We start from the raw sequence: 13,591 nt of genomic DNA on the forward strand, positions 1-13,591 counted from the left end.
ACAGTCAGGCTAAAACTAATAACCTAATTTATATACAAGTAAACTAATTTCACAAAAACTGAAGACACAGAAAGATATGGAAAAAACAAACACTTTTGTGACAACAAAGATTGAATCAGTCCACAGGAATTTCAATATTCTTCTGCATGCATTTTGTGGATAAGGTGATCATGTGCAGGGTAGAGATTTTTGTAACATGACTGTTGTACTGTTTAAACAAGGATAAGTTTGTGTCCCTCTTGCAAAAACTTTAGATACGTCCTAAACCAAACTGAAAATTATAGAGCAATGTGTTATACCGCCCACAAACATAAACCATTATACCATGCAAAAATAGAGTCAGATAAAATCATTCTTGTTTATGGCAATATAGCTCCATGTTCAAATCACACTCACCACCATCTTTGTTCACCTTTGCTCTCTGGACTTGATTTCACATACTTTGTATCTGATATACCTTCAATTCACCAAGAGGCCGAGAGAGCGAGTGAACATAAGGCTTTATTTGTCGTGAACTTGCCTAGCCAGAGTCGGTTGTGCAGATGAGTGCCACCCGCAGGTGACCAGGTTATATATGGCCCCGGTGAGGGCGGAGCCAGAGGCGGAGCCCACCGGGGTTACAGTACAGTACCTGGAAGCAGCTCGTATCACCACTTCCAGGTCAAAGGTTACATTAGGTGGATACAATGGTTACAGTGTCATGCATTATGGTGAATACATTCACCACAGTATCTTTGTGTCATTTATGGTTACGTAGGTAGTATTGGCACTCATTATACCATTAGCCATCAAATTTCCAGCACCCCTATTTGACTCCTCTGCACCTTCTATTCTCCAGTGGGATCCAATTTCTGTAGCCTCACCTTACAACTGAATTACCAACAGTCTAGGTATCCAGCCCACACCCAACATCTATGCACATACATTTACCAGCAGGGATCACAGGACAATGATCAGAAGTGTGAAGTGTAACTCATCCCCATTACCCCTCCCCCCCCCCCATTATTTGTGATGGCTGAAGTACAGCCTTCATTACAGAGCTGTTTACAATGTCTCCTAAATACTTGCACCAAACTCCTCCTACAGGTGCTACTGCGGTTATCTACGCTGGCCTGGTTCCTGAGCTGATTACGAAGCTTCGCACCGAGTTGGATGAGATTCAGGAGTTGATATTGAAGACCCTGCACTATTGTTTGCTCGTGGACACCAAGCAGGCCCTGGATTATGAGGGCATATCCGTGCTGAAGACCAAGCTCACTCATAGTTTGCCAACCATCAGGAGTCTGGCTGCACAAGCTCTCATGGACATCAGGTAAAGTATAAACTTTCTGAATTAGATACATAATCATAACTGGACATCAGCCAAAACATTACTCCAAATACACCCCCCCCCCAAACGAACAGCTCCTCAAACACGGTCACAAACATCCCCCACCTTTTCTCAAACTCCCCTGCTGAGCCCCTTAACTCACACTTTATCTTCTCTAACAGCAGGAAGTCGTACAGGTCACCCAACCATGCTGCTACCCCCGGTGGCGATGCCGACCGCCACTCCAGCAAAATTTGTCGCCGTGCAATCAGAGAGGCGAAGGCCATGACATCGGCCTTCCTCCTCTCCATGAGCTCCGGCTTCTCTGAAACCCCAAATATCGCCACCAAAGGGTCCGGGTCCATCTCCTCCTCCACTATCCTGGCTAAGACCGCGAACACTCCCGCCCAGAATCTTCCCAATTTTTCACAACCCCAAAACATATGCGCATGATTCGCTGGCCCCCGCCCACACCTCTCACACTCATCTGCTACCCCCTGAAAGAACCCACTCATTCTCGCCCGGGTCATATGCACCCTGTGCACCAACTTAAACTGTATCAGGCTCATCCTTGCACAAGAGGAGGTCCCGTTTACCCTTCGTAGTGCCTCACTCCATACTCCCCAATTGATCTCCATTCCCAACTCCGCCTCCCATTTTGCCTTGATCTTCACCACCCACTTGCCTCTCTGCACCCCCAGCCACTTATATATATCCCCAATTCTTCCCTCCCCTTCCACATCTGGAAGCAGCAGTCTCTCCAGGAGGGTGAATCCCGGCAATCTAGGGAACCCCTTCCAGACCTTGCGTGCAAAGTCCCTAACCTGTAGATACCTGAACTCGCTACCCCTCGGCAGCTCTACCCTCTCCCTTAGCTCCTCCAGACTGGCGAACCCTTCCTCCAAATACAAATCCCTCACCTTGACCAGCCCCACTTCCCTCCACCTCCTGTATACACTATCCATCCCCCCCGGCTCAAACCCATGATTCTCGCACAGCGGCGTTAGCACCGACATCCCTTCCACCCGAAAATGCCTCCTCAGCTGATTCTATATCTTCACCGTGGACTGCACCATTGGGCTCCCTGAATACCTACTCGGAGCCATTGGCAATGCTGCCGTCACCATAGCCCTCAAACTAGACCCCTTACAAGATTCCTCCTCCATCCTAACCCACTCTTCCCCTTCTCCTTCCCACCACCGCCGCACCTTGTCCACATTCGCCACCCAATAATGATGAAGCACGTTTGGCAACGCCAACCTCCCCCCTGCTGCCTCTGCCTCTGTAGCAGAGTCCTCCCCACCCTCGGCACCTTCCCCGCCCATACAAAGTCAGAGATGATTGTGTCCACTTTCTGAAAAAAGGCCTTTGGTATAAAGATCTGGAGAGCCTGAAAGATAAACAAGAACCTCAGCAGAATATTCATTTTCATCACTTGGACCCTCCCCGCCAACGATAAGTGCAGTGTATCCCACCTCTTAAGATCCTCCCTGGCAATAGATATTAATTTTAACCGAACCTCCCCAGTGGGAGATTGATTGGATTGGATTTTCACCCCACCTGGTTTTACTCTCCTTTAAAGTCAGTACAATGTAAAATAGAGGAGAGGGTGTCATGTCTTGGTGCTATATAAATGCAACAGTTTGTTGTTACTGTAATGTCCTAATTTCTTGTCAAGGGCTAAGACCCTGCTGCCTTGCTGAAGGGTAAAATCTAAATACTGTGGATGCTGGAAATCAGAAATAGGAAAGAGGAAATGCTGGAAAAACCCAGCAGTCTGGCAGCACCTGTGGAGAGAGAAACAGAATTAATGTTTCAAGCCCGTGTGACTCTTCTTCAGAGCTGAAGAGAGGGAGGAATTTGATGAATTTTCTATGGTATAAGAGGGGGTGGAGCAGAGTTGAAGGTCAGTGATAGGTGGGTGTTGGGAGAAATTACAACAAAGAATGTGTAGAGCACAAGGCAAAAGAAGTGTTAATGGAAGTGTGAAGGACTATGGAAGGTTCTGATAGAGGCATAAAGGTAAGATATCAGAATGCGTAATAGGAGAAGAAAGGTCAGTGAAAGCAAAACCTAAGAACAAGTGACAGATGGTCCAGTGGGGGAGGATAGAGGGGGATGTGTTTGCGTTGGGGAAAAAAAAGGTTTGGATTTTTAAAAAGGTCACAATGGAGGAGAAAGGTCACGATTTAAAGAATTGTGGAACTTAGTGTTTAGTGCTGAGGGCTGTAACGTGCCTAATCCGGAAGATGAGGTGCTGCTCCTTTAGTTTGCATTGGGCTTCACTGGAGCATTGCAGCAGGCCAAGGATGGACTCGTGAGCATGAGAGCGAGGCGCTGCATTGAAATGGCAGGTAACAGGAAGGTTGGGGTCATGCCTGCAGACTGAGCAAAGGTGTGCTGTAAAGTAGAAAGGCTTGCTGATGGGCCTGCTCTGAGCAATGCTGCAGGGTGCCACCAATTCGGAGATGGAGCGGAGTCTCATGAACAGTCTGCTAGACAGCCAGCACCTGGCATTAAGTACGACAGCCTTGACAGTAGGTTGCAGAATGTCTACCAGTTTCCTTTGAATTGTCACCGAACATAACACAGCACCTCTAAAATAGAATAGAATATACTGAGGCAGTCCATGCCCATATGCAGCAAGACCTGGACAATATTCAGGGCTGATGTGGTAAGTAATATTCACACCATACAAATGCCAGGCAATGAACATCTCCAAAAAGAGAGAATCTAACCATTGTCCCTTGACATTCAATTCTATTGCCATTGCTGAACCCTCCACTATCAACATGCTGGGGGTTACCATTCACCAGAAATTAAACTAGACGATCCATATAAATACTGTGGCTACAGGAACAGGTCAGAGACTGGGAATCCTGCAGCAAGTAACTCACCTCCTGTCACCTTAAAGCTTGATCATCATCTGCAGGTCAGGAGTGTGATTGATTACTCTCTACTTGCCTGGATGAGTGCAAATCCAACAGCACTCAAGAAGCTCCACACCATCCAGGACAAACCAACACCATTGATTGGCACTTCATCCACAGACATTCACTGCCTCCACCACCACGGCACAGTTTATCCCATCTACAAGATGCACTGGAGCAACTCACAAAGAGTCCTTCTACACTACCGTCCAAACCTGTGACTTCTACCACTGAGGGAACAAAGGCAGTAGATACATGGCAACGTACCACCACCTGCAAGGTCCCTCCAAGTCATGCATCCTGACTTGGAAATATATCCTTGCTCCTTCACTGTCGCCAGGTCAAAATCCTGGAACTTGCTCCCTAACAGCACAATGGGTGTACCTACACCTCAGGGACTGCAGTGGCTCAAGAAGGCAGCTCACCACCAACTTTTCAAGGGCAATTAGGGATGGGCATAACTGCTAATCTAGCCAGTGACAACCACATAAAATAAATATTTAAAACATAGGTTACAGATAGATTCATCAGGCGATCATGATGAGAAGCATAGAACGAGTCAGATATATGGGGCGGGATTCTCCCCTACCCGGCGGGGCGAGGGCTCCCAGCGGGATGGAGTGGCGTGAACCACTCCAGCATCAGGCCGCCCCAAAGGTGCGGATTTCTCCGCAACTTTAGGGGCCAAGCCCTCACCTTTAGGGGCTAGGCCCGCGCCGGAGTGGTTGCCGTCCCGCCGGCTCGCATGGAAGGCCTTTGGCGCCGCGCCAGCCAGGGCCGAAGAGACTCCGCTGGCTGGCGGAAGTCGGCGCATGCGCAGGAACGTCAGCGGCTGCTGACGTCATCCCCGCGCATGAGCAGGGGGGGGGTCACCTCATCGCGGAGGCTATGGCCGACGCGGAGGGGAAAGAGTGCCCCCACGGCACAGGCCCGCCCGCAGATCGGTGGGCCCGATCGTGAGCCAGGCCACTGTGGGGGCACCCCCCCGGGGCCAGATCACCTGCCCCCCCCCAGGACCCTGGAGCCCGCTCGCGCCACCTGGTCCCGCTGGTAAGGGAGGTGGTTTAATTCACGCCGGCGGGACCGGCATTACAGCAGCGGGACTCCGGCCCATCGCGGGCCAAAGAATCGCCGGGTGGGGCCTGCCGACCGGCGCGGCGCGATTCCCACCCCCGCCAAATCTCCGGTGCCAGAGAATTTGGCGGGGGCGGGATTCACGCCACCCCCCGGTGATTCTCTGACCCGGTGGGGGGTCGGAGAATCCCACACCTGTTGTGGGGTTTAATATCCTTTGCTAGTGTATTCTTAATGCATTGGAAATTAATCTTCGCTGCATTAAAATGGCACAGAAATGAATTTTAGCTGAACGGATTAACCTGTGTGTTACCAGAGAAAATTAATCCCTCGGTATCAATGTGTTTTACATTAAATTAATTAGGAACAAATGCTCCTAACCTTGATGGATTTAGAATATTAAATAGAATAAATTATGCAGAAATTGGTTTTAAAATTCTATTAAATATGAAGATTCTTCACTTTTTGGGGAGACCAGAACTAGGAGATTTAAATATAAGACAGCCATAATGATTCCATTAGAGAATTCTGGAGAAATTTATCAGATTAAAATGTGCAATTTGTTCCTAAATGTAGTAGCTACAGCAAAAAGGCTAGATGTATGTAAGGGGAGACTAGATGAACACATGAGGGAAAAAGAAGTAATAGATTAGGCTGATAAGGTTAGCTGAAGTAGGAAGGGATGAGCCTCGTGTGGACCATAAAAACCTACATGGACTATTTGGGCTGAATTGGGCTGGGCGGCACGGTGGCACAGTGGTTAGCACTGCTTCTTCACAGAGCCAGGGACCCGGGTTAGATTCCGGCCCTGTGTGAAGTTTGCATGTTTATGCCGTGTCTGCGTCAGTTTCCTCCGGGTGCCCCGGTTTGCTACCACAGTCCAAAGATGCACAGGCTAGGTGGATTGGTCATGATCAACTGCCCTTTAGTGTCCAAAGATGTGCAGGTTAGGCAGGGTTATGGGAATAGGACGGGGGGAGTGGGCCTAGGTAGAATGCTCCTTCAGAGGATTAGTGCAGACTCGTAGGCCGAATGATCTCCTTCTGCACTGTAGGGATTCGATGGATTCTGAGGGGGTGAAATTAGGTCCTGCAAAGACTGCTTCAGAGATGCTGATCAACCTTCTGATCCTAAAATACAGGCTCTGAGATGTGCGCGTGAATACTTCTGACAGTAAATTTACAGGGAGACGTTTTGGTTCAAGGGGTTTGAGCATGCACTCGATATGCAGAGCCAATGGATTATGATGGTAATTAGTATATAATCCTGATCTGATGCCAACACTGACATCTGTAAATACTGCACCCAAGCTACAGCTTCTCTTAATCTTCCGCAGCTGAACATAATTCTAAAGAATATGAAGGGCACCCACACCCACCAATGATGCTTAAAGGGATCATCGATTGCTTTCAGGTTACTTGCTGGATTGATTCTTTCTGGCTGCTACGCAGCATTTTTGGAGCTTTTCAATACTTGTTTTAAGTTTGAAAAGCCTCCAAGCAAGGGGCTTTTCACAGTAACTTCATTGAAGCCTACTTGTGACAATAAGCAATTATTATTATTATTATTATTAAGGCGTGGTCTCAGTACTGCTGAAGCACTTCACCAGATGGTTTAAAGATTTTCTCAGAGACAGCTTGCTTCCAGACATGAGTCTCTTGGGATTGAGCATGACGGAAAGAATGAAGAGAGGCCACACAGCGTAGGACATGCACTAGAAGATGGTGGAGGGTGGTGAAGAGCTCTCAGCGTGAGGCAAAGGGCACGATGCCACCAAAACATTTCTAAGCACGTGATATACCAGCTGCCTTGAGTTCGAGCAAGAGCACAGCCGGTAGGCCCCAGAAGAGGCTTCCCACGGGCTTCCCAGCTGCCTTTCTGCCTCGTGAGTTCTACCCAGATCTCGCGAGGCATCAGTATCAGAACCCCGCCCAAAATAGGCATATCCAAAAGGCGCATGCCGAACCTAAGCACGGTTTAAACCTACTTACGAATACTTACCCAGTATCTACCGGCTTCCAGGAATCTACCGGTCTCCCCAGGGAGGCCGCAGCTGGGTTCCATTCAGTACTGATCCACACAAATGTGGACCAGGTGGAACGGCACCCAGGGATCTCCCAGGCCATCAGAAGACCCTGGGTGGCCAGGGATAGTGCAGGGGGTGGTTCACTGCCCCCCCCCCCCGGAACACTGCCACCTTGGCATTGCCACCCTGGCACTGCCAAGGTGCCCAGGTGGCACCTTGAAGCTAGCAGGAGCTGTCAGGGTGGCAGTGCAAGGGTGCCAGGGTGGGACTGCCAGGGGTCAGTGCTTGAGGGGGTCCATGCCCATGAAAGGGGGGTGGAGAGAGGGTATGAAGAGCGGGAAGGTGCAGAGCAGGTAAGTAGGGCCTCTGGCCGTTTGGGGGGGCTGTGACGGTTGGGGGGGCCTGTGAGAGGGCGTGGGGGTGCCTCTACAAAGTCCACACGGATAGTGACCCAGAGCCGGGATTGAACCTGGGACTTCGGCGCTGTGAGGCAGCGGTGCTAACCACTGCACCACCGTGCTGCCCTCATAGGAGCAGAATTAGGCCACTCGGCCCATCGCGCCTGATATTTTTCTCATACCCATTCTCCTGCCTTCTCCCCATAACCCCTGATCCCCTTATTAGTCAAGAACCTATCTATCTCTGTCTTAAAGACACTCAGTGATTTGGCTCCACAGCCTTCTGCAGCAAAGGGTTCCACAGATTCACCACCCTCTGGCTGAAGAAATTCCTCCTCATCTCAGTTTTGAAGGATCATCCCTTTAGTCTGAGAATGGTTCCAGGGATCAGGTTATCCTTCGAGCGAAGGAGACTGAAGGCAGATTTGGTAGAGGTGTAGAGGGTGGCACAGCGGTTCGCATTGCTGCCTCATAGCTCCAGGGACCCGCGTTCAATTCCAGCATCGGGTGACTGTCTGTGTGGAGTTTGCACTTTCTCCCTGTGTCTGCGTGGGTTTTCTCCGGGTGCTCCGGTTTCCTCCCACAGTCCAAAGATGTGCGGGTTATGTGGATTAGCCATGATAAATTGGTGGTGCTGGAGCATCCTGATTTGGCGTCAAACCCGCGCCCACCGCGATTTTGGCGTCAGAAGCTGTTCTGCGCTCAATCACGTTTCGCGATTTCGCTGTCTGCAAATGGAGAATCCAATCCTATGTTCTCCCGCTGAATTGCACCAGTTTTATGATCCCCTTACGGCCGTAAAATGGGATGTTCCGCGCCATGCCAATTTATGCATGGAATACCAGGGATTCCTAGGGAATCCCACTATTGGGCCACCTTCTTGAGTGGCTGGCCTCATAGCGTGGTCCCGCAGTGCCCCCGCCCTCTCCCCCGCACCACAAAGCGGTCCCGACCGCCCGCCACCACATGGCAGCCCCCACTCCCGGATTGCCTGGGTTCTCCCACTACACACCAATACAGGGGTGACCCAACCCACCCCCTCAGGAACCGCTATAATAAGGCCCCCCCCCCGGACCCCTTTAATAGGGAGAGCCCCCATGGATCCCTGTAATGGGGAACACTCTGACTAAAGGAGCATCCTCCACAGACCCCCCCCCCCCGCATGCACAGACCCCCCCCACACACACACTGACCCCTCCCCCTCCAGAATAGGGACCCCTGTCTGGAAGCTAGAGAGCAGTCTAGACAGGAGCAGTGGGAAGCATTATTGCTGTAATACTTACCTTGTAGCTCCACTTGTCCATTCCTCGAAGGAGAGCAGCTGCGCCTGCCCTTGGTTTCCATTCAGAGCTTTCCAGCAGTGGTCTGGGATTCACAGCTCGTAAAAATCTTCTGCAGATTTGATCCATTCATAGCCTTTCACGCTTCAGTGGCCTGGGTGGTGAAACCCCAATGTCTGTAAACACAAGGGGGCCTGTGCTCTCTCTGCTTTTTAAAGGAATCTCACTGCTCTGATGTAGATTTTCCTAGATGTAGCTGCTCCCTGTTGAATTTTACCAATTCCTTTCTTATCCTATCAAAATTGATCTTTCCCCGATTCCGAACCTTTATTTCTGATCCATCGCTGTCCTTTTCCGTAACTACCTTAAATCCTAGGAGCTGGTTTAGCTCAGTGGGGCAGACAGCAGGTTTGTGTTGCAGAGTAAGGCCAGAAGCGCGGGTTCAATTCCTGTACCAGCTTACCCGAACAGGTGCCGGAATGTGGCAACTAGGGGCTTTTCACAGTAACTTCATACTTGTGACAGAAAAGGTTATTATTATTACCAGACTCCTAAATGACCCTCTTATGGACTGACTTCATTAACACTACACCCTGTATGCTTCATCCGATGCCAGTGCTTATGTAGTTACATTGTATATGTTGTGTTGCCCTATTATGTATTTTCTTTTATTCCCTTTTCTTCTCATGTACTTAATGATCTGTTGAGCTGCTCGCAGAAAAATACTTTTCACTGTACCTCGGTACACGTGACAATAAACAAATCCAATCCAATCCAATTCAATTACTGAGTTATGGTCCCTATCAACAAAATGTTTCCTGCTGAAACTTCATCCATTTGCCAGGCTTCATTCCCTCCCATCAGGCACCCCACGCCCCCGCATTTTAAGAATACCGTCCCCTCTAAGCCTTTCACATTTGGCTATCCCAGTCAATATTGAGGAAGTTGAAATCCCCTACTATTATAACCCTATTATTCTTACATTTCTCAGAAATGAGCCTGCATATCTGCCCTTCTATCTCTCCCTGATTGTTTGGGGGCCTATAGTACTCTCCCAGCAACGTGATTGTCCCCTCTTTATTTCTAAGTTCTACCCATATGGCCTCATTTGAGGAAATTTCTAAGACATCCCTCTTTACTGCAATAATTGACTCCTTGACTCCTTGACACCACCTCCTCTTTTACACCCCCTTGTCTCGCCTGAAGATTCCATAATCCGGAATATTGAGCTGCCAGTCCAGCCCCTCCTCAGCCAGGGGCGGGATTCTCCGAGGCTCCGTGCCGAAATCGCGCTCGGCACTGGGGCGGAGAATGGGGCGTCAGACCCGCGATCGGGTCTGACACCTTCGCGCGATTCTCCGTGGACCTGAGGATCGCCGCCGCCAGTTGCACACGCGGTTGACGCGCCGCCAGTCGGGGGCCATTGAAAGAGGCCCCCGTGGCGATTCCCAACCGGCGGCTGGCTGTGTTCCCGCCGGCGTGGTTCCCTCATGGTTCCACCCAGTGGGCACTCGGAGTGGCGGCTGCGGACCCAGTCCTCAGCTGCCCTGGTAGGGGGCGGGGGGATCCGTCACCGGGGGGGGGAGAGGGGTGGCCTCCAGGACGGCCCGGCTCGAGATCGGGGCCCACCAATCGGCGGGCGCGTGCAATCTGGGGCGTGGCCTATATTGTTGGGGCTGACTTGCTGTGTGGGTCCGCCATGTTGTGCCGGAGCTGCGTGGAGTACTCCGGGGCCCTGTAAGCCCCCTTCAAACGGAGAATAACTCTGGACTTTCTCCAGCAAAGTCCAGAGTGATTCGTGCCCGTTTTATCGCGGACGTGGGGACATAGCCCCATTTTCAGAGAATTCCGCTCCAGGTCTCTGTGATAGCAATACGATCATACTGCCATGTGTTAATCAACACCCTCAATTCATCTGCCTCACTCGCAAGACTTTGCATTAAAATAAATGCTATCCAGCCTTGCCATACTACTCCCTTGCTCCTTAACTTGTTTATATCTCTCTGCCTTCCAGACTGACTTGGATTTTGTTCCATATTTTGCTGTGCAATACCCCACTATTCTAACCTCACTCGATATCCCATCCCGCTGCCAAATTAGTTTAAATCCCCCCCTCAACAGCAGTAACAAAACTCCCCTCAAGGGTGTTAGTCCCATTCTGGTTTAGGTATAACTCATCCTACTTGTACAGGTCCCACTTTCCATAAAAATGAACCCAATGATCCAGGAATCTAAAGCCCTTCCTCTTACACCATCTCTTCAGCCATGCATTGATCTGCTCCATCCTCCTATTCCTATACTCACTGGCACGTGGCACTGATAGTAATCCACAATTACAACCTTTTAGGTCCTGCTTTTCAATCTGCTACCTAGCTTCGTAAATTCCTGTTTCACGACCTCATCCCTCTTTCTGCCTGTATCGTTGGTGCCAATGTGAACCACAATCTCTGTTCGCCCTCCCCCTTAAGAATGCTGTGCAGCCGTGCAGTGACATCCCTAACCCTGGCATCAGGGAGGCAACATCCTGGTGTCATGTCTGCAGCCTGAGAAATGCCAGTCTGCAGCCTCACTATAGAGTCTCCTACCACAACTGCTCTTCCACTCTTACTCCTCCACCTTCGAGCAGCTGACCCACCCACAGTGTCGTAAACTTGGCACTGGCTGCGCTCCTCAGAGGAACTGTCACTCCCACCGTTTTCCAACGCAGAAAAACGGTTCTTGAGTGAGATGCACTCTGGAGCTTTTCTAACTCTCTGCCTGCCTCCCTTCTTCTGACTGGTGGTCACCTATTCCCTCTCTGACAGTACTTCCTTCAGCTGCGGGATGACCACATCTAAAAATGTGCTATCCATGTAACTCTCAGCCTCGCGGATGTAGCTCAGTGCCTTCAGCCGTCACGCAAGCTCCAAAAGCTGGAGCTCAGGTTGGTCATACCGGTGACACTTCCTGTGCACATGGTCATCCAGACTGCAAGGAGCGTCTACAATTTCCCACATTCTGCAGGCGGTGCAACGCACAGGACTGAGCTCCCCTGCCATAACTTTAGTTAAACGACTCTTATTTGAAATTTATTCCCAGTAGAAATTTATTGAAGTATTTTAAAAAGCTCTTACCTTACTTTAACGTAGCTTTAAAGTGGAGAAACCAACTTACCTACGCCCTACCGAATGTGTCGGGAGGGCTCTGTTCCACCCCAAGGCCTTGCTTTTATACTATTCCCAAGTTCCCAGTGAACCTAGTGCCCTACACCTATTAGCACCTATTCAAAAACAAATGCTTGCAACCAATTGACAGTTAACTGCCACTGGCAGGCAAGTTCTGTTTACCAGAATTTCTAAAATTCTTATTTTACGTCAGGCTGCGAAATTAGGCTTCAGTTTTTACAAGTTGCACTTACCGATATATACCAGAACTTCCCACTGACTCCAAATTCCCAATTAAGCCACTGTGTATCAGAACCCCTCTGTTCAACCCCTTTCTGCCCAGGTTCTACATGATTAAATAATTAATGAGTGATAATGATAAACTCACCGAACTTCCCCACTCACCAGCAGCTGAAACGCCTTGGGTGGGATTCTCCATTGGCTGACGGCGAAATCGGGAAACGCAATTGGGCGGAGAATTGGTTTCAACACCAACATCGCGGCAGGTGCCGATTTGACGCCAAATTGCAATTCTCCGTCATTTCAACAGCGGCGTCAATGCGGTCCGGAACGCACGTACAGTAGACACCTTTCGCATATCATTAGCGGGCCTGACCCGGTATTCTCCGGGCATTCACGATTCTCTGTCTCTGATGGACTGAGTTCCCGACGGTGGGGTCCACTTGTTCTTTTAAAAATCGTGAAAACGGCGTTGTAGTTGCTGAGGAAGAGTGAGGGTACGGAAAGTGTCCAGCATCGCCATCGTTTGCTGACAGTTGTGCCGCTAGCCAGGGAGGGGAGGGGGACGCGTCTGCTGGGGGGAGGGGGGGGGGTAAGGGTGGACGGGCACGGAGCTCCATTGCTGCAGCCGGCAAGGCAGCCATGCAGCTGCGCACACCGCTGACTGCCCAGTGTGAACTTAGGGCCACGTCATAAAGGTTTCCCTCCAGGCCACCCCCCCTGAGTGTCCTCTGGCCCCAGCCGACCCATCAGCTGTATGGGTACACTCCAGCACATCCAGTGATATATTGTTGGCTGGGGTGAGCGTGCGTGGGGAGGGAAGCGTATATATGCAGCTGCAGCTTGTGCGTCAACCCCGCACCGTTTTTCATTGGAATCATTTGTGTTCCACCTGGCGCCGGTGCTAGCCCACCCCCCCCACAGTCGCTGAATCGGTCCAGGTTCAGGTTCAGCGCCAGTTTTGCTGTCGTGAAAGTCCACGAATCCTGCCCCGGCGCAGCACTCAGTCTCAGGAAGGTAGAATGTAGTCCCTTACGTTTCTTCTATCACTGGCCATAATATCTTCCTGACAACACAAATTTTTTTTTAAAAACCAGAAAATTTACATCCTAATCCAAATTGATAAATTAAATTGTGGCAGAGTGGTTAGCACTGCTGCCTCACTGCACCAGGGACGTGGGTTCGATTCCG

At 50.2% G+C, this 13,591-nt stretch overlaps 1 protein-coding gene across 1 annotated transcript in view; it reads left to right on the top strand.

Annotated features, from left to right (window-relative positions):
* The first annotated feature begins 1,049 nt into the window (after nt 1-1,049).
* Nucleotides 1,050-13,591, top strand: part of LOC140415729 (radial spoke head 14 homolog) — an 86,745-nt gene continuing 74,203 nt past the window's right edge. Inside the window, exon 1 of the mRNA XM_072501082.1 lies at nt 1,050-1,312. Within this exon, the coding sequence (XP_072357183.1) occupies nt 1,050-1,312 (263 nt within the window). The remainder of the gene's footprint in view (nt 1,313-13,591) is intronic.

This window comes from Scyliorhinus torazame, chromosome 1 (genome assembly GCF_047496885.1).
Source record: "Scyliorhinus torazame isolate Kashiwa2021f chromosome 1, sScyTor2.1, whole genome shotgun sequence".
NCBI lineage: Eukaryota > Metazoa > Chordata > Chondrichthyes > Carcharhiniformes > Scyliorhinidae > Scyliorhinus > Scyliorhinus torazame.